The 22,517-nt window shown below is 44.2% G+C and overlaps 1 protein-coding gene across 1 annotated transcript in view; it reads right to left on the reverse strand.

The window, feature by feature from the left end:
- The window catches only part of ADAMTSL3 (ADAMTS like 3), a 355,200-nt gene that overhangs the window by 246,754 nt on the left and 85,929 nt on the right, over nucleotides 1–22,517 (reverse strand). Inside the window, exon 4 of the mRNA XM_060617520.3 lies at nucleotides 1,307–1,434. Coding sequence (XP_060473503.3) covers nucleotides 1,307–1,434 — 128 coding nt within the window. The remainder of the gene's footprint in view (nucleotides 1–1,306; nucleotides 1,435–22,517) is intronic.

Below are 22,517 nucleotides of genomic sequence, written 5' to 3' on the forward strand. Positions count from 1 at the left end.
TCCACACATCAGACTCTAGGCTGGAAACTTCTCCCCCAGGTGACTGAACGGCAGTGGGAAAAATCTTATCCCACACATGAGAGTCCCTCCCTGACCCCTGCCCACAGGCATACGGCCCTCCCACTGCAGACCTCACCAGGATGAACACACGCCAATACAGCACATACCCTACCATCCCTGCACAGTGCACGACGCACTCAGAGTAACAGAGCCTTCGTTTCCTCCCCACGTCAACAGCACAGGGGGTGTAGGTACGCCAATCTGTCTGCGCAAGACTAATCCCTAGATTTCAGTTCTGCAACCACGCACTTAGGGTCAATGCTCTGAGCGGGAACTCAGCCTGGGGGCAGTGACACCGACAGTGCCCCCAATAGCCTTCCCCTGCTGTCCGACAGCGGACTAAGCATCCTCCTTCTCCAAGGCCACATCACAATCTCCCAGTTGCCCCGCTGTGCACTGTCTCAAGAAAACTGCAGGACGTATGTGGTCACTCTTTAATAACCCATAAAACAGCAACATCAACGAAACCCTGCTTGAGCCAGACACAGTATGCTCTCCCTGCATTTCTGATCTACACCTTGACACTATTCAGGAAACGTCAAGTTACCCTTCTGCCTGACAATATCCCAAATCTGACGATGGCTGCCATAATCCTGGAGCCTTCCTTTGGTCTAGGACCAGGACATCAGGTTCCATCAACCTGGGGCTCTGTCTTCTCTGAGAGCCGAGGTGAATTCTTGGCTGGCACTTAAACTGCCCTATGAAGGGTTACCTCAAATTGTCTCAGACGCAGTGATGACTATGGGCTTCTTACAAACTTAATGTGTTTTTTTTTTTAAGAAGCCAATCTTATATTTTAACACGTTATTTAATATAAGCATACCTACGGTGTGAAAACAGAACTCGCTTTACCTTTTTAATGGATGGGATGCTCAGAGAAAGTGAACAAGAAATGAATTAAAAGTGAAATAACTCAAGGGTGGCACCCAAAATACTCGAGCCATTATCCCTAATCTTGACAATGTGGGGCCAGTAACTTAACACGCCAGGCCTTCCCTCCTACAAAGCTTAAAGTGTTTAGTGTCCCAGGCTCCTTTGAGCTGGGGGGTCTCACGTGGATGGACTACAGCCACACTCGTGAAAATGGGACCGTTACTATTTAACTATGGTAACCTGAGGATAACTAATATTTACACACAGCAGATGTCACATCACCATCATAGTACCTTGCGAGGCCGGAAGCCGAGCTGTCTCGCCAGCCCCACCCTTCAAAGACCCTGACATCCCACAACCAGCCCCCACTTACCTCCCCGTCAGACACCTCCGCAGAGAGTATGATGCCCCTCCCCCACAAGTCCGGGAGCAGTCACTCCAGCTGCCCCAAACATCCCAGTTGGTGTCTTTGTCTTCCTCGGCCCGAGCATTTCTTGAGGTCTAGAACGTGAAAAAGAAAACACGATACACTGTAGACAAATATGCTAGAAATATTCCAAAGCTTCCCCAGTTTTCCCAGAGTCTTATTCTAAGCTGTTCACAGAGACCAAAGTTGCCTAAAGATGCTTTGCCTTGAAATGACTACATTAACACACACACACACACACACACACACACACACACACGATAGTTTTATGTGGAAACTAGTGGCATGTGAGTATTTTTCCACCTTATGAAGGTTTTGTCCAGGCAGCTTCTAAGCTCAGTTTTATTTTTTTTAATGTTTGTTTATTTTTAGAGAGCGAGAGAAAGTGTGCACGCACATGCACGCATGAGCAGGGCAGGGGCACAGAGAGGGAGAGAGAGAGAATCTCAAGCAGCCTCCACACTCAGTACAGAGCCTGATGCAGGGCTCAATCCCACGACCGTGGGATCACGACCTGAGCTGTCATCAAGGGTCGGATGCTCCACCAACTGAGCTACCCAGGTGCCCCTCTAAGCTCAGTTTTAAGCCTGAAATTTTATCATTCCAAAATTTAAATAGATTAAATCATGTTTTATAACCTACATAGCAGAGTCACACCTTGCACCTAACGCTTTCTCACCACTGAAATTCTGACTTGCCTATCCATCAGACAGACGGGCACCAGCTCCAAGGAAATGATTCTGCACAAGGATTTGAGGACTCTCTCTCCTGAAAAGGGCTCCATCCCAAGAAAACAAAGTAAACAAAGCCTTGGGGATCCAAGAAAACAGAAGAGGGCCCGTTATGAATACATTTTGGTTTAATTAGTCTTCTGGAATTGCCATCATTGACTTATATTGGGATACTCTGGAGAAAAGAGGAGAGTTAGAAGTTAAAAATATATAGACATACGTAAATGTAGCTGTGAAAAGAAATGATGTGCAATGCTTACATAAAGTTACAAAACTTTACTAAAGGGCCTACGGTAGGCTCCACAGAATAAGCGGAGAAATGTATCATAGTCCTAAATGGATAAACTTGGTACTGTGAAATGTTAATTCTCTCCAAATTAATCTATAAATGTATAACAACTCCAATCAAAATCCCCAAGAGAACTTTCTTGGAACCCACCAAAATGATTCCAAAGTTCATCTAGTGGAATAAATGTCTATACGAGCCAAGACAAAAACTGTAAAAGAAGGGAAATTGGAGGGAAATTGCCTCAATTAAGAGTAGAGAACTGGCATAGTAATAAGCATTTGAAATCTATTAAATTAAAAAAAGGGTTGGGGGGGGAGTGAGGGAGTCCAGAAGCAGACTCAAGTATAAGGACATAGGATGGGACCACACGTCAATGTGAAGGTATTTAAAAACAAAACAAAAACCATAGATGACTCATTCACAAAATACCCAAAAATGACTTCCAGATATATGAGAAATTTTTATTAAAAACACTCAGGCTATAAAATACTAGAAATATTATAGATTAACAGTCATATAGACTTGACGTAGGCAAGACCATCCCAGATAGGTCAACAAAAGTAGAAACCACATAGGAAAAGGCAGGAAGATTTAATCACACTAAAATGCGAACACACAAGGCCTTTCCTATCTCTTCACCTTCAGATAAAGGTGCATGTATGTGAGCACGCCCACAAAATGCATAAAGTACAAGCATACGGGCTGCAAGAAAGACAGTCACCTGCCTCTGAGAATGGAGAATGTGGGGCTAGGAGCCAATGCTGTTCACGGAAGACACAGAAGGGATGCCGACTGAATGTCTCCTATCCCCTACACCCTCATAAAAGATCTGAAGCCAATATGACGAAACCTTACATCTGATGAAGCCACGTAGTGTTATAACGGATACTAGCTGTATCTGAACTTGCCATTTTTTTTTTTGAAATACCTTTCTAAAAAAAAAATTTTTTTTAATGGAGGGGGTAAAAGATAATCCTCAGAGCACAGCATAAGTCTCTGTCACTCTTCATACAGGTAACCAGGTACCTGCATTGAGAAAGAAGTGAGTTAATTAAAATGTTCGCCGTGGCTACTTCCGAGATCAAGGACTCTGAAGGATTTTATCCTCTTTTGTTTTTATTTCTCTGCATCTTGCAAACAAAAAAACAAAAAACAAAAAAAAAATTTTTTTAAACAAACACCTTCAAACTTGAATTAAATGCAGGCAGTCCAACGAACAAAGAACACATCCTGCTGACAGGCAGAAAAGTTCAAGTCAGGGGGAATTTAACAGGGAAGCCCTAAGTCACAGTCAATGAACACTTATGAAGGCAACCCTAATGCTAATAAACCACAGCGTCCAGCTGAACGAGACACTGCCCAGGCTTCCTCAAGCCCTTAGGCCACATGACCTCATCCAACCAGAAAAAACATTTTTTTAAATTAAGAGGGGGATCTGTAGAAAGGACTTTCAAAACTGAAATGAAATAATGAAGCAAGGTGGGGGGAGGGGTTCCCAATAACTTCCACCCAAGACTCACCAGTCCGTGGATTTCATGGCTTCCTGCCAAGCTACCTATTTATAGCACAGCAAGAAGCCCTACTAGAGGCAATATTTCAGGAACAGTCAAGTGAAAGGAAAGGATATATATCTGGCAACTGATCAAACCTGTCATCACGAATAAGGGCTAATTAAACCCACACTATTTACTGTTCTAATTAGATCACTGTTCAGTTCAATTTTCTACACTAAACGTCACCAAATGGAGCTGTGTCCTGTCTGTAACATAACATAAAATAAAGTTTTAATTCATAAAAAACACAGTCGGTTTAGTGCCTTCATCTGGACGTGTAGGTTGGTGAGTCCAAACCGTTTAGGCAAGCGTTTAAAATACACACAGCTGAAACTGATTTTTCATTTTGTCACTCGATCTACCGATAGGTTGAATGTGAAAAGTTGAAAAACATCATCGTATATATTTTTAAATGAAAGTTGAGAGTTCTTTGCAATATTGTTTTAATTTGTTTTTATTCCCACCATCCCATCTGTTCGGTTTATAGTTAGAGTCCAGTTTGTTTCCATAACTTCTCCACCTTTACTTACAAGAAAAAAAAAATCTGGATTCTAGAATAACTAAAATAGACATGTTATAAATGCAGGCATTTGGTTTCGCTCGTCGGGTAAGAGATTTTCCCCCTAAGAAAACAGAAAATCACATGTCAAGAGGGGTCCTTGAGTTTTTCTCCTGTCCTTGACCGTGAAGATGAAGTTGGGATTGTGCTCTGAAACCCCAGCACCCAGCTGGCTGGCCAGTCTTCCCTGTTCACGTACTCGTCCTGACCCAGACAGCAGCAAGAGCATCCCTATTTCTACCTGGACCCCGCCGCTCCCCGCTGATGCTGGGAGCACGAAGACAGCACAAACGTTCGGAAAAAAGCCCTGTTGTGTCAGGACGCAGGCCACCTGGGTCCTTCCTGGACATTTACGTGTGTGTTCGTCCTCACAGCAACACCGAACCTCTTTCCTGGACCCCACGGCCTCCCAGAGCAGGGGACCGTGGGCCCCCACCCACCTCCACACAACAGCCCTCCCCAAGTGTTCTCAAGCCATCTCGTGCCTTCAACCACCCCAGCTCTTCCGTCGATATTTTCTCCGCACACACTTAACATCTGTACATTTTCAGTCTTAAAATGCGGAGTCCAGAATACAGCACTGTATCTGAAAATAACACAGACCAAGCACTGCCCCACTCTCCAGCCTTCTTCCAGTAAAATCTGAGTTCCTTCCTTCCTTCCTTCCTTCCTTCCTTCCTTCCCTCCCCTCTTCCTTCATTTCTTCCCTCCCTCCCTTCCTCCTTCCTTCCCTCCTCTTTCCTTCTTTTTCCTTCCTTCCCTCCCTTCATTCCTTCCTTCCTTTCTTCTTTCTTCTTCCTTCCTTCCCTCCTCTTTCCTTCTTTTTCCTTCCTTCTCTCCCTTCATTCCTTCCTTCCTTTCTTCCTCCTTCTTCCTTCCTTACCTCCCTCCTTCCTTCCTTCTTCAGTCACACCACTTCTTGGATCTCATTAAAGAGGCCGTATCACATAATGGTTAAGAGCTGTGCAATCTTGGACCTGTTTCTTAACCCTTGTAAAACTCATCGACAAAACGGAGATGATAACCTTCACCCCAGCAAGATTTAAATAAAATAACACATATATAACGAACCACACATCATCTCAAAAAACGTAATAAGTGAATGTCTTGATACGCGTAAGCTGTTATCCTGCAAAAGCACATCTTTTTCAAAGCAGCCACAGCAGGGCCAGCTCTCCCCCGTTTTTACTCCTGCAAGCCTTAACATTAATCACTGCTGAATTTCCTCTTGTTGCTTTTGGCCCAGAACACCGGCCTGTTGAGATCTGTTGGAATCCTGATCCTGTCACCCGTCTCTGAGCCATTTCGCTCAGCTTCGCAGCTTCCATGTTCCGCCCAAGTCCCCGATAAATGTGCTGGCCATAGCTTCCTAATCTTACAGAATTCCGCTAATGCATATTTCTGCCTTTTTTTTTTTTAAACAGTAAGCAGACCATAATGCCAAGTAAGCGGCCAAACTAATCAGCCTTGGAATCTGTGAACACAGTTTAATGTTACAGTGAAAATACGAAATAATACCAATCGCCATGATCAAATATTAGGAGGCGGAAGAAGGGGAGGGGAGGGAAGAAACCTGCCATCAGGGGACCTAGATCAGGTGGGGCCCATGTCCCTGGGCCGAGAGAAGGGGCACTTGTCAGCCCCGGCTCTGAGACGCAGTGACGGTAAAATCTGACTGCTGGAGAGCAGCTCCATGTTTGGCCTGACGGTCACCCCGAAGAGGCAGCCTCTCCCCCCACATCTCCATACGCTGTCTTGCCTAATTATCTAAAGCCCATGTTGTGAGTACGCTACAAGCCATTACCTGAACCCTACCTACAGGTTTTCTACCCCCAGAAAGTACTGCTTGTCTGCGCTTTCCCTGCAGTCCTTGGAACCTTCTCACAAACCCTCCAGGGGGGTACTACCAGCCCCCTCTGACAGGTGAGCAACTGTGGCCTGAAGAACCACATGTCGGGTGTCGCGGGGGGAGCCCAGGGGGAACCCCCTTCTGTTTGACCCTGGCAAGCCTGCGTGTTCTTCACGGATGCCCCGCTGCGTTCGTGACCAGGAACCCAATGAATCCAGCAGCCGCCCTACCGTCACTCGCAGTGAGGGCACCTGCTGCGGTGGCCCTCCTGACCACGGCACTCCCCTGCGGCGGACCTGCTGCTGTGGCCCCACCTGACCACAGAGCTCCCCTGCTATTTCAGCGCAGACTCTCTTTTTTCCGCTGTGTTTTGAGCAGAACTGTGCTTCTGTTTCTCGTATTTGATCGTATCTAGGTTGTTTCACGAGCGACACGCATTCTTAACTGATGCTCACGGCCCAGACAACGTGTGTTAATTTCCCACACACAAACAGAGACGGAAGGCTTCTGATGTTCGAGACACGGTGTCCCCAGAGGACCAGGCTGGACGGGTCACAGGGCAGCCAGGCAGCAGGTGACAGACCCTGGAGGGACGCGGTGATGCAGAGTCAGCCGTCGGGCTTCGACAGCGACAGACACAGGAGCCCAGAGCGAGGAGACTGACACAGAAGCAATGTTACCCCGTTAGGGACATGAGCTTCCCAAGGATGCACCAATTCTGCTGTTCCAAGAACCCCTTCCACCTCTGTCTTGCAACATGATTGCAAGTGTGGTCTTAATTTCATCTCTATTTTGGAACTGTGATAGAATTACAATGCTTGCCGATTTTTTTCCTTCTGCTCATCTATATTTCCCCATTTTATACAGTGAACATGTACAGTTTATGCAATAAAACACCCAATAAAAGTTCTTTTTTTTTTAAGGTGGGGGGGGGGGGGAAACCACTAAAAGGAAACCTTTAGAAACGCATCCAGAGAAGTAAACTGTGCCTTGTGCTGTCTGGTTAAAACTATCAGGCTTAGAGATCTCTTAGGAAATCATATTTTCCTACGTGAAGCTATAGCTGGGGAATATTTTTGGATGAAAAATTCAAAAGAGATATTGTTTACTCATCATATAATAGGACTGGTAAAAGCCAAGAGTATTGCAGGAATAAGTGTGTTCACAATCTCATAAAGACTCGAGGACTCCTTGCCTTTCTTGGATCTCCATGCATAAATCAAATCATAAAATATTTTCCTGACAAGTCCTTAAATCTGAGAGTTATAATGAACAGTACAGTTCTAACCAGTCTTGCAAAAATGTTAGTAATTAAACACAGATTTCACATATAAGGTCACTTATTGGAAATGCTATATTAACAGCTCCGTATTAAAAACAACCCAAAATAAAGTAAGTTCCACTGGGATATTACTTCCCAGACATCAAATAAATGTTCATTCCAATGTGACCACAAAGGTTATTTAAGGAGATCTCAAATGACCCAGATTTTGTTAACGGTAAATACATTCTTTCAGGTTAATGTGACCTTAAGGTCTTTAACAACAAAAATCTTTAAAATACATAAATTAGGTAAATGACATAAAAATGCCACTCAAGCTGTCACACAGACTCAACAATTCAATTCAACCAGAATATATTAAACACGGACATATCTAAAGCGGTGTGCGAGGCACTATTGAGAAACGCTCCATAACCCTGTATCTCCCCTCTCCCTTTTCAGCCCTTTGGACCCTCTACTGAAAAATGTGTCCAGGAGTCCCCCCTCATCCATGGGGGATACGTTTTAAGACCCCAGGTAGATGCCTCAAACCACAGACAGTACTGAACCCTGGATGTACGATATTTTCCCTCTACATACATACCTATGATGAAATTTAATTTATAAGTTAGGCACAGTAAGAAATGAACAACAATAACTCGTAATGAAATACAATGATTGTAACAATACACGGTAATAAAAGTTATGTGAATGCAGCCTCTCGCAAAATATCTTCTTGTTCTCGCTCCCCTTTTCTTCTTGTGATGATGTGAGATGACAGAATGCCTACCTGAGGAGAGGAAGGGAGGTGAAAGATGTGGGCGTGTGATGCAGTTTGGGGTGCTATTGGCCTTCTGGCGTTGGGTCAGAAGGAGGATCGTCTCCCTCAGGGTGATGCTGTGGTTGATCTCCAGTGACCGAAACCACGACTGGAGGGGGGAGACTCCTGAATATCCACAACTCATGACCCCGACAGTCAACGACCTCTGGGGTTCGGTTGACCGTTTCCAACAACGTGGCCCTGATTACTTCACCACCTTCTTCCAACCCTTCACCGATCCCTCGGGACACACGTCCTCTATCTCCTGGCTCTCCGCGACCCGCTCTGCCTCTTTCTCCAGCCCCCTTTCCACGCCTCGGGCTCACACCACATTCCAGATCCAAGCACACCAGAACCCTCACTGTTCCCCAGACACAAGCACATCTGCGTCCCGTGGCCAACTCCGAAGCGGTACAAAGACCCTCCTCGTCCGGCAGCCCTCTCTGCGGGAGACCAGCGAGCGGAGAGCCAGACGGGCCGTCTTCCCTGAGCCTGGGGTCACTGCGGTCCAGGAGAGCTTCTGAGGAAGCACCTTGCTCCCAGGATGGTTCCCGCCAGCCCCAGCACCTGGGAGGCCGCGCACCACCCCCCATCCTGGGACTCCTCACCTCATCTAGCCCCTCCCCCGAGTCAGCCGGGTTCTGTGGGGTCCACCTCCTCGTCCACACCCTCGCCCCAAACTCCTAATTTGGAAGGTGGTTGGACCTCGTGTCTCCCACAAATGTTAGGAAGACTTCCCAAATCAGGGCAGCCAAGGCTTCTCCAAGTGCAGACGAAGGAGTCCCCGCTGAGCACGTCCAGACCCGCGAGAGTGAGGCAGCCCCGAGTAGAGCAGTGTAGTCCCCTGTGTTAGGTGGGAGGACCAGGTCCCAGCGGGGACACTGAGGCCACTCTCAGATGGTGCTCACTCGAGGAGCATCCTAAAAACCCACTGCTTACTAAGGTGTGGACGGGGCACCGGGAAACCCCAGAACTGTTGCAGCACCCCCCTCCGCCCCGGGGGGTGGTACCGAGCCGGCTCTGTGAATGCTGCCATTCTTGTCACCTGCCTGGGCCTTGCATGAAAGATGGGGCGAGGGTGGGCGGACGCTGGGCCTAAAGGCTGCCTGAGAGGAGCTAAGGCCTTGGTTAAGAATTACAGCCCACAAGGGGCGCCTGGGTGGCTCAGTCGGTTAAACAACTGACTTCAGCTCAGGTCATGATCTCACGGTTCATGGGTTCGAGCCCCGCGTCGGGCTCTGTGCCGACAGCTCGGAGCCTGGAGCTCGCTTCGGCTTCTGTGTCTCCCCCTCTCTCTTCTCTAAAATAAATAAACATTAAAAAATTAAAAAAAAAAAAAGAATTACAGCCCACATCAACCCCACAAGGTGGGAGCTGAGGAAACAGATACACGGCTCTCCTCCCTCTTGCTAATCCCCTGCAGTCCTCACCCAACTGGCGGTCAGATCCAGCCAGGAGCCAGAGGGCGAGGGAGACCATGGATGCGGTCCCCACAGGCCTGCCTCCTGGGTGGGTGTGGCACATGGTGGCCAGCAGCAGAGAGAAGGCATGGAGGGCAGAGGGAGGCTTTCCAGCATAGTAATTTACTGACTCACTGGAATACTTTTTTAAATTTATTTTATTTATTTTGAGAGAAAGAATGCAAGCAAGGGAGGGGCAGAGAGAGAGAGAGAGAGAGAAGGAGAGAGAGAATCCCAAGCAGGCTCTGCCCTGTCAGCACAGAGCCCGATGCAGGGGCTCCAACTCACAAACCGTGAGATCACGAGCTGAGCCGAAACCAAGAGTCGAATGCTTAACCGACCGAGCCGCCCAGGTGCCCCGACTCACTGGAATGATTTTGAACAAAGAGACTTCGGCAAATGGTTGCTTTGGCAAAATTGCTCTGGTAGGGATGTGGGGGAGGGCCGTGCGAAGACGAGACAAAATGTATTTTTCTTGGGATGAGAACTTGCAAGGTCAACTTTCTTAGACACGAAGCTTTCGGGAGCTTGAATCAACAGGACGCGTCAGCTGCCCAGCCGCAGGGAGAAAGGGGTGCCAGGGCGACTTGGGCTTCCGTACTAAGTGGCTTGTGGTACATGTGAATCTCGCACGTCTCCAGGCCTCACAACCACCTTCCAACCCCACCCTTGAGGTGAGACTCTCAGTGCCCTCATGCATAAAACATAAGCAGGGCCTGGATGACGGCTAAGGTAAAGGGAGTGAACCGGTGGTCCCAGGAGGAATCTGACTGCATATCTGATTTATTTAACTGTACACTTGATCTTAGCCAAAAGGCTGAGAAGCGATGTGATTTATTTAACTGTAATTGAGTATTGACCAAAAAAAAAAAAAAGTACTCATTGGCTAATATTTAAAAATATGGAGATTTTACATAAAACCTATACTTCCGACTTCTCAGAAAAAGAAAAGAAGAAATCAATATAGGACCCACATCCCAGCATGGCAACGATTTGAACTAAGCATGGCCGCGTGGGTTTTTTTTTTTTCCAAGTATAGTCAACATACAGTGTGATATCAGTTTCAGGTGTACAATATAATGATTCGACCCTTCCATGCCCCACCCTCTGCTCATTACAAGTGGCTCCTTAATCCCCATCACCTATTTCACCCACCTCCCCACCCACCTCCCCTCTGGTGACCAGCAGTGTGTTCTCTGTAGTTAAGAGTCTGTTTCTTAGTATGTCCTTAGCTCTCTTTTCCCTTTGCTCCTTTGTTTCTTAAATTCCACGTATGAGTGAAATCATATGTATCTGTCTTTCTCTGACTGACTTATTTCACTAGCTCCCTCCATGTCATCGCAAATGGCACGATTTCATTCTTTTTTATAGCTGAGTAATATGCCGCGGTAATATATGGGTGACTGAGTGGCTCAGTCAGTTAAGGGTCCTACGCTTGATTTCAGCTCAGGTCATGATCTCACGGTTTGTGAGATCAAGTCTCACGTCAGGCTCCATGCTGACAGCATGGGGCCTGCTTCTGATTCTCTCTCTCTCCCACTCTCTCTGACCCTCCCTTCCTCATGCTCACCGTCTCTCAAAGTAAACTTAACAAAATATTCCACTGTAATATATATGCCATATCATCTTTATCCATTCATCCATATTTATTGCAACATTATTTACGATAGCCACGATATGGCCACATGATTTCTAAAGGGCCCATGACTTCCAATTCGCACAGACCTCATCCAGCCCCTATGAGGATTCACACTATCTTCCTGGCTCCTGGAGGCCAAATGGGGAGCTTGTTGGTGATGAGTGACTGTCGGTTTGGAGGTGATCAATAGGCATGTGTATTTATAACTGATGTCAGATTCTTTACAATCTTGCTGCAGAACACCACCACATAAGAAAGTAAGAAACAAGTAAGAAACACAAGTAAAAAGCACAGATACAAATAACTTTAAAATAAAAACAAAGGGCACTTTTTCATCTTCACTGGACAGTGAGTTCAGCAAGGTGCACAGAAGCAGAATGTAAGAAGTTATTCCATGATGCTCGTTGTCTAAACTCTAACTCTCCTTGCACCTAAGGGATTTGTCTCTGGGGTAGTTATATATAAAATATAAAATATAAAATATATAAAATAGGGGCGCCTGGGTGGCTCAGTTGGTTAAGCCGCCAACTTCAGCTCAGGTCATGATCTCGCGGTCCATGAGTTCAAGTCCCACGTTGGGCTCTGTGCTGACAGCTCAGAGCCTGGAGCCTGTTTCAGATTCTGTATCTCCCTCTCTCTGACCCTCCCCTGTTCATGCTGTGTCTCTCTCTGTCTCAAAAATAAACGTTAAAAAAAATTTAAAAAAAATATATATATAAAATAATGTATTTTTTATAATAAATGTAAAAAATGTAAAAAATAAAAAATAAATATATTTTTTATACTTTTTTTAATGTTTATTAATTTTTGAGGGAGAGAGAGAGTGAACAGGGGAGGAGCAGAGAGATAGGGAGACAGGATCAGAAGCAGGCTCCAGGCTCTGAACTGTCAGCACAGAGCCCAACACGGGGCTCGAACTCACTAGTCGTGAGATCATGACCTGAGCTGAATTCGGATGCTTAACCGACTGAGCCACCCAGGTGCCCCCAAAATATTAGTGTATTTTAACAGCCCAAATAAAAATGCCCAGAGTGCAGACAAATATTTTGGAAGATACTATGCTGGCACCAACACATGGGACACCATGGTCCCCAGGAAGCCCAGGAATCACCCAGGGCCACCTCTCCATCACAACCCCTGCACAATCCTAGATTGTGGATGCAAACATCTAGGTAATGTTTCTCACCATAAGTGCAATTTTCATGGCTACTGGACAAGTTAGAAAAGAACCGTAACCAGTTCCTTTCCAACTATATTAAGATACATAAATAAAAATGCCCAAATACTATGACGGCTTTGTTTTGGTTTGTTTTCGTTTTATTTTTTGTTAAAAACAAACTCCTAAATACAAATGTACTTTACATGGAGAAAGATTTAGTAAGATACCATCATGAGGCATGTCCAGCACAACATCCGGTAAGACTGACCAGCAAAGAACACTTAATGCTGCCAACTGTAAAAGACTGATGGACAGTCATGGTGGGCTAGGTAATGTGGATCAACATCCCACTGATGGCAACCAGAAAGGAAAAAATATTCTCGGGGGGTTCCGGAAGATGGCGGCGTAGGAGGACGCGGGGCTCACAGCGCGTCCGGCCGATCACTTAGATTCCACCTACACCTGCCTAAAGAACCCAGAAAACCGCCAGAGGATGAGCAGAAGGGAGTCTCCGGAGTCAAGCGCAGACGAGAGGCCCACGGAAGAGGGTAGGAAGGGCGGCGAGGTGGTGCGCGCTCCACAGACCGGCGGGAGGGAGCCGGGGCGGAGGGGCGGCTCGCCGGCCAAGCAGAGCCCCCGAGTCTGGCTGGCAAAAGCGGAGGGGCCGGACGGACTGTGTTCCGACAGCAAGCGCGACTTAGCGTCTGGGAGGTCAGAAGTGAACAGCTCTGCTCGGAAAGCGGGAAGGCTGGAGGACAAAGGGAGGGAGAGCTGCTGAGCCCCCGGACGGCAGAGCTCAGCTTGGCGGGGAACAAAGGCGCCAGCGCCATCTCCCCCGCCCATCCCCCAGCCAAAATCCCAAAGGGAACCGGTTCCTGCCAGGGAACTTGCTCGCTCCGCGCAAACACCCAACTCTGTGCTTCTGCGGAGCCAAACCTCCGGCAGCGGATCTGACTCCCTCCCGCTGCCACAGGGCTCCTCCTGAAGTGGATCACCTAAGGAGAAGCGAGCTAAGCCTGCCCCTCCAGCCCCCGTGCACCTTGCCCACCCACCCCAGCTAATACGCCAGATCCCCAGCAACACAAGCCTGGCAGTGTGCAAGTAGCCCAGACGGGACACGCCACCCCACAGTGAATCCCGCCCCTAGGAGAGGGGAAGAGAAGGCACACACCAGTCTGACTGTGGCCCCAGCGGTGGGCTGGGGGCAGACATCGGGTCGGACTGCGGCCCCGCCCACTAACTCCAGTTATACACCACAGCACAGGGGAAGTGCCCTGCAGGTCCTCACCACGCCAGGGACTCTCCAAAATGACCAAACGGAAGAATTCCCCTCAGAAGAATCTCCAGGAAATAACAACAGCTAATGAACTGATCAAAAAGGATTTAAATAATATAACAGAAAGTGAATTTAGAATAATAGTCATAAAATTAATCGCTGGGCTTGAAAACAGTATACAGGACAGCAGAGAATCTCTTGCCACAAAGATCGAGGGACTAAGGAACAGTCACGAGGAGCTGAAAAATGCTTTAAACGAAATGCAAAACAAAATGGAAACCACGATGGCTCGGCTTGAAGAGGCAGAGGAGAGAATAGGTGAACTAGAAGATAAAGTTATGGAGAAAGAGGAAGCTGAAAGAAAGAGAGATAAAAAAATCCAGGAGTATGAGGGGAAAATTAGAGAACTAAGTGATACACTAAAAAAAAATAATATACGCATAATTGGTATCCCAGAGGAGGAAGAGAGAGGGAAAGGTGCTGAAGGGGTACTTGAACAAATTATAGCTGAGAACTTCCCTGAACTGGGGAAGGAAAAAGGCATTGAAATCCAAGAGGCACAGAGAACTCCCTTCAGACGTAACTTGAATCGATCTTCTGCACGACATATCATAGTGAAACTGGCAAAATACAAGGATAAAGAGAAAATTCTGAAAGCAGCAAGGGATAAACGTGCCCTCACATATAAAGGGAGACCTATAAGACTCGTGACTGATCTCTCCTTTGAAACTTGGCAGGCCAGAAAGGCTTGGCACGATATCTACAGTGTGCTAAACAGAAAAAATATGCAGCCGAGAATCCTTTATCCAGCAAGTCTGTCATTTAGAATAGAAGGAGAGATAAAGGTCTTCCCAAACAAACAAAAACTGAAGGAATTTGTCACCACGAAACCAGCCCTACAAGAGATCCTAAGGGGGATCCTGTGAGACAAAGTACCAGAGACATCACTACAAGCATAAAACATACAGACATCACAATGACTCTAAACCCATATCTTTCTATAATAAGGAAAAAATATTCTCTGTGAATGAAATAAAGGCATTTCAGACAAAAACAGAATCATCAGTATCAGACCAGTCTTAAAGGAAATAGTAAAAGGTGATTTTAGGGTTAAAGGAAGCCCGGAAATGCAGAAAGAAATGAAGAATCAAAATCGGAACGCAAACATGTAAGTAAACCTAAATGGAGAGAAACTACACAAAACAGCAATTATAATGGCTTATGGGGCTTAAAATATTTATATGTAATCAGGCTACGTGATAACAATGGCGTATGCGTCACAAGAGCGGTAGGTAACAGTCAATATACTGAAAGTCAGTATCATCTAGGAAGACGATAAAAGGACAAATTAACAGTTGATTTTGGTAACTCAAGGATACATGTTTTAATCTCTAGCACTACCACTAAAAGAACAGAAAAGAATGGTAACTTCCAAATTAATAGATGGGAAAACATACATTAAGGGCACATACTGAATCAATCCCAAAGAAAGCAAAACAGAGAGAACATAGCTACGATGAATACATTTAAAAAGCTCAGAGCAAAATGTAAGATTTAAATGCAAATATATCAGCAATTGCTTTAAATCCAAATCAAATAAAATGTACCAATTAAAAGATAAAGATTATCAGGGTGAAATTTAAAATCCAATTATATTCTTTCTTAATTTTTTTAATGCTTAAATATTTTTGAGAGAGACAGAGCACGAACAGGGGAGGGGCAGAGAGAGAGGGAGACACAGAATCTGAAGCAGGATCCAGGCTCTGAGCTGTCAGCACAGAGCCCGATGCGGGGCTCAAACTCACGAACCACAAGATCATGACCTGAGCTGAAGTCAGAAGCTTAACCAACTGAGCCACCCAAGTGCCCCTTTTATATTCTTTTTTAAAAGACACATTCTTTAAACATAATGACCACAAAGATTGAAAATAATATTGAGAAAGGAGACCCAACAAGACTACTAAACAAATTTAGTCTAATTACACAAAGCAGAGTCACCTTTAATTTTTTTTAATTTTTATTTTTTTAATGTTTATTTTTGAGAGAGAGACAGAGCATGAGTGGGGGAGGGGCAGAGAGAGAGAGAGAGAATGAGAGAGAGAGAGAGAGAGAGAGAGAGAGAGAGGGAAACAGAGAATCCAAAGCAGGCTCCAGGCTCTGAGCTGTCAGCACAGAGCCCGACACAGGACTTGAGCTCAAGGACCACAAGATCATGACCTGAGCCAAAGTCAGATGTCGAACCAACTGAGCCACCCAGGTCCCCTGACAGAGTCAAACTTTAAGAGGAAGAGACAAACAGGGATGCTTTATGATGTTTGAAGTTTGAATTCTCTGGGATGGAAAAAAATTCTAAAAGTACCTAATAGCATAACTTCAAAATACACAAATCAAAAACTGGCAGAACTATAAAGCGAAATAGAAAAATCCATGGGGCGCCTGGGTGGCTCAGTCAGTCAAGCATCTGACTTCGGATCAGGTCATGATCTCACGGTTCGCAGGTTCGAGCCCCCCCTCAGCCTGGAGCCTGCTTCGGACTCTGTGTCTCCCTCTCTCTCTGTCCCTCCCCTGCTCATGCTGTGTCTCTCTGTCTCTCAACAATAAATAAATGCAAAAAAATATTTTTTTTTAAAGAAAAGAAAAATCCACAATCATGGTGGGAGATTTTAACACAACTCTCTTATTAACTTACTGAACAGATGACAAATCAGTAACAGTATACGATACTGACACAATTCAACTACAAATGTTATGGAATTTCAACAATTCTACACATTTCTCAGGGCCTATTTCAGCCACTCCTCCACCCACCTCCCCTCTGGTAACCATCTGTTCGTTCTCTGTAATTAAGAGTCTGTTTCTTGGCTTGTCTCTTTTTTTCCTTTGTCTGTGTGTTTTGTTTCTTAAGTCCCATATACGAGTGATATTATATGGTATTTTTCTTTCTCTGACTGACTTATTTCACTTAGCATTATACCCTCTGGCTCTATCCATGTTTTTGCAAATGATAAGATTTAATTATTTTTACAGTTGAGTAATATTCCATTGTGTGTGTTTGTATACACCATATCTAACAACATTTTTCACAGAACCAGAACAGATAATACTACAATCTGTATGGAGCCAGAAAAGACCCTCAGTAGCCAAACAATGTTAAGAAAGAAAAATAAATCTGCAGGTATCACAATCCCAGATTTCAAGATACATTACAAAGCTACAGTAATCAGAACAGTATGGTACCAGCACGAAAACAGACACAGATTAATGGAAAAGAAGCAAGAACCCAGGAATAAACCCACAACTCTATGGTCAATTAATCTCTGACAAAGGAGGAAAGAATATCTAATGGGAGAAAGGTAGTGTCTTTGACAAATTGTGTTGTGAAAACTGGACAGCAACGTGCAGAAGAATGAAACTGAACCACTTTCTCACACAAAACACAAAAATAAACTCAAAATGGATTAAAAACCTCAATGTGAGACCTGAAACCGTAAAACTCCTAGAAGACAACATAGGAAATTTTAGTTTTAAATATAGATATTTGAAAAGGAGGAAGTTGAACAAATCGACAATCTCAAATTATTTCAAGACATTAGGAACACAGCAGCAAATAAAACTCATGGAAAGTAGAAGGAAAATAATAAAGATGAGAACAGCAATTACAAAACAGAAAACAAAAATAGAAGAAAGAGGATCAACAAATCTGAAAACTGTCTGTTACAAAGACTAATAAAATTGACAAAATTCTTTGGCAAGACTATTGAAGAAAAAAGAGAGAAAAATCACTAAACATCAATTCCAAGAATGAAATTTGGAGCATCACTACAGAGTCTGAAGGCACTTCTCCTTTTCTAGCTCCTTCAGGTGTAAGGTTATGTTGTGTATTTGGGACCTTTCTTGCTTCTTAAGATAGGCCTGAATTGCAATGTTTTTTCCTCTTCGGACTGCCTTTGCTGCATCCCAAAGGGCTTGGACTGCGTGTTTTCATTCTCATTTGCTTCCGTTTATTTCTTCTTCTTTAATTTCTGGGTTAACCCATTCATTCTTTAGTAGGATTTTCTTTAACCTCCATGTATTTGGGGGCTTTCCAAATTTTTTCCTGTGGTTGATTTCAAGTTTCATAGCATTGTGATCTGAAAATATGCACGGTATGATCTCAATCGTTTTGCACCCATTGAGGGCTGATGTGTGACTCCAAATCTATTCTGGAGAACATTCCATGTGCACTCGAGAAGAATGTGTATTCTCCTGCTTTAGGATGAAATGTTCTGAACATATCTGTTAAGTCCATCTTGTCCAACGTGTCATTCAGAGCCACTGTTGCCTTGTTGATTTTCTGCTTAGATGATCTGTTCATTTCTGTAAGTGGAGTATTAAAGTCTCCTACAATTATGGTATTATCAATAAGTTTGCTTATGTTTGTGATTAACGGATTTATATTTGGGTGCTTCTAAGTCGGGGGCATAAATATTGATAATTGTTAGCTCTTCTTGATGGCTATACCCCTTAATTATGATACAATGCCCCTGTTCATCTCTTGTTACAGTCTTTGTTTCAAAATCTAGTTTGTCTGATATAAGTATGGCTATGCTGGCTTTCTTTTGATGTCCATCAGCATGATAGATAATTCTCCGTCTCTTCACTTTCAATCTGCAGGTGCTCTTGGGTCTAAAATGAGTGTCTTGTAGGCTGTGTACTAAAACAAGAGGGTGGGGGATGTTATCTGTATACTAGTATATTTCAAAATTTAGAGGCAGGCCCAGCTCCCTTGCCTTGAGAGAAGACCAACTCGGCAGACTGGTCTCCAGAGCTCCCTGCTAGACGAGGCAGAGGCTGGGACTCCACCTGAAATCCTACCTCTGCCGTGCTCCTTCCCTTTTCCCTCCCCTGTCTCGTTTTTCCCACTTCCTCTTGGGCTCCATTGGAAATACATCCCCCATAAGTCACTTGGACATGAATCCTCATCATCTCAGCTCTGCCTCTCAGGACCCAACCCAATAAATTTCTTAAACTACATACATGTAAACTACTGATTAAAAAAATTACTGTGACCCAAATATGACAAAACATTAGTATTAATTAATTCTGGATGGTGGGTACGTGAGTCTGTTATACTAGTCTCTGCATTTTTCTTTTTCTTTAGATTTTTTTTTCTAATTGAAAAAGGGGGTGGGGAGCACTCCTTGGAGAATGTAGATAGGGAGAAATTGTGAGATATTCATGCAGCAAAAGCAAGTCACTTGCAAGGGGAAAAGTCTGCCTTCTCCACAGCAACATTTAAAAAACAATTTTTAATGTTTATTTATTTTTGAAAGAGAGCGAGCAACAAAGTTCAAGTGGGGAAGGGGCAGAGAGAGAGGGAGACACAGAATCCGAAGCAGGCTCCAGGCTCCGAGCTGTCAGCACAGAGCCCAACTCACGGACTGTGAGATCACGATCTGAGCTGAAGTCAGACGCTTAACTGACTGAGCCGCCCAGCAGGTGCCCCTCCACAGCAACATTTAATGGCAGAAGACACAGAAGTAATACGTACAAAATTCTAAAAAATAAATAAATAAATAAAAATAGTACCATCCAAGAATATATTGTACTCAGTCAAGACCTATTCAAGAATAACGGCACTTTATCAAAATTTAAAATTTTTATGCATCCATAGACACAATTAACAGTAAAAAGATAATCCATAGAAAGGGAGGAAATTTTTACAAGTTATGTATCATATACAGGACTGATATCCAGAATATATGGAGAACAACTCAACAACCAAAAAATAAACACCCAATTAAAAACTGGGTAAAGGACATGAATAGACACTTTTCCAGAGAAGACATACAGATGGCCAGTAAGCACATGAAAAGATGTTCAACATCACTAATCATTAGGGAATCGTGAAGGAAAACCAAAATGAGATACCACCCTCAGACCCACAGGATGACTGTTCATTTTTTTTTTTTTTTACAAAACCAGAAAAAAACAAAACAAAACAAAAAGTTTTGAAGAGGATGTGGAAAAATGAGAAGCCTTGTACTTTGCTGGTGGGAATGTAAAATGGTGCCGCTCCTGTGGAAAACAGTCTGGTGGTTTCTCAAAAAATGAAATACAATTCCCGTGTCATCCAACAATTCTATTTCTGGGTACATAGCCAAAAGAACTGAAAGCAGGGACTCAAATAGATATTTGTACTCCCATGTCCGCTGCGGCATTTATTCAAAATAGCCAGAAGACAGAGACAACCCAAATGTCCAGGGACAGATGACCGGATAAATAAAGTGTGATATATCCAAACAATGCGATATTATTCAGCCTGAAAAATGAATGAAGTTCTGGCACATGCTACCACACGGATAAACCATGAAGATCATGATATTTAGTGAAAGACGCCAGACCAGAAAAAAAAAAAAAAAAAAAGGACAAAAACAGTGTATGATTCCACTTACGAAGTACCTAGAATAGACAATTCACTGCGACAGAAAGTGGAATAGTGGTTGGCAGGGTCTGGGGGGAGGAAGGAATGGGGGATTGTTGTCTAACGCGTATAGACTTTTAGTTTCATGAGATGAAGAAAGCTCTGGAGATGGACGGTGGGGGTGTTTGTACAACAGTGTGAATGTACTTAACACCAGTGCACGCCACGCTTACAAACGGTTAAGACGGTGACTTTTATGCCACGTGTGTTTTACCACATGAAATGGAAAACCGAATGAAATAGAAAGAAGAAAAGCAACGCTACCATTTTCAAATGATGAAAGCAAAAAATTCAGAAAACGGAGCCCTTCTTTAAAAAGTTGATGAAGAAGTCTAGTCAAGCAGGAGAGGATTCAAAATTGTCAAGAACGGGATTGTCCAAGTTGTACAAAAGGAACGACAGTGAGTCTTTAATCCACATCAATATGGAACCATGGATCAGCATCAGGAGCCATGAAGGTTGTAGGACAGAACATATTAAATGAGTAAAAATATAACAAAAACTGGGGGGGGGGGGGCGGTGAATGGAGGAAAGTCGTAAGGAAGTCAAGTAAATATCATCTGAAATTTCGCCACAAATTCCTTGTGTTTTTCATAATCTCATTCTTAGGGACATCCCTGAGGAAATGATTTATTCTCTTGTGAAGCATTTATCCCGAGGTTATCAAGTCCTTAATTTCCTTATCATCTACTAAATTCACAGAAATTAAATATTTCTAACTTAAAATGGCATACGTCCTGGGATAGCATTTTCATAGATTTATGTCAATTTCTTGATCCCATGCAAAGTCTTCCTTGTGTAATGTGTTGAAAATGTCCAGAAACGCTATTTGCCAAATGCAAACGCTAGTTATTTCTAGAAAGTGGGATAGGGGTGATTTGTAGCTTTCTTTGCAGTTTTCTGTACTGCTGGACTTTTTTTAAAGAGCAGTCATAACATTTTTTTTTTTTTACATGTCAATTATTCTGATAAATGAGCAAGTCCAACCTGCATCCAAAGAAGTCACCCCGCTGTGCCTTCGAAACCCAAGGCAATTCAGGGTCTCCCCGGTGAACGCTTGCCAAGAAGCCGGTGTTGGGGGCTGGCATTCCTGGAAGCGGTATTTATGGAAACTGCCTCAGGGCATCTCAAGGCTGCTGGACAAAGGCCAGCGGTCAGATGCTCCAGATTATTAACTTCCAGCCCCACACATTGCAACAAATGTTCTAGAACAATGCTTCTCAAACTGGGCAGTTCTGTCCCCCGCCCCGGTCAACAGCGCAAAGGGTTTTACCTACGCTCACCGCCGTGGAACAAAATGGTACCCTGCGTCCGTATAATGCTTCTTCCTATTTTAACGTAGGTTCGTGTCGGTTACTTTATATACTTTCTTGCCCTACGTTAAGAACCACAAAATAGCCTTAAGAAGCTCTTAATTTCCACATACCTCAAACCATATTCAAAGCATTCATATTTGACAATCCGCAGTGGACTTTTCTTTCCCAGGAAAAAAGCAGCATAGATTTTCAAGTTTAATGATACCAAGTTTTTAAAAAATTCTTTTTTGACTTTTCTCAGTGATTTACTTCCATCCATGGTTAGCCATTTCACATAGAAAAACAGAGGTTTTGTGCCAACAACTCATCGAGAATATTACCCAGACCACATTTTAGGGGCACAGGCTTTAAACAAACTCCCACAAGAAATATTATTTGACAGCTACAAAAGTAAGTAATGAAAGAAGCCAGCATGTTGTTTTTAGCTCATGCCTCTCCTTCTGGGATTGGCTGGCAGCCTGCAAGCTCTGGGCCACCCCTGCGTGGCATGTCACTGCGGGTAAAGAGAGAAACCGGAACATTCTGCACATCCCAAGACTGGACGAGTTCATGGCAAAACCACAAGTCCTTGACTAAAAATGGTAGGAGAGTCTCCCTGGTTAAATGACAATGGCCTTGTTTAGGTCACTGCTAAATGGTTGACGTTCAGGTCCATTGAGTCTTTCGGAGAGTTAGCCCGAGTTTCCACAGGTTTAGCAAACTTAAACTTCACCAAGCCTAATTTAGTCATTGCCCTAAAGAAGACTGATCTAGTAACAAGATAAAGGAAAGCACATGATTTC

The sequence above is a fragment of the Panthera onca genome, chromosome B3 (genome assembly GCF_046562875.1).
Source record: "Panthera onca isolate mPanOnc1 chromosome B3, mPanOnc1 haplotype 2, whole genome shotgun sequence".
In the NCBI taxonomy this organism is placed as follows: domain Eukaryota; kingdom Metazoa; phylum Chordata; class Mammalia; order Carnivora; family Felidae; genus Panthera; species Panthera onca.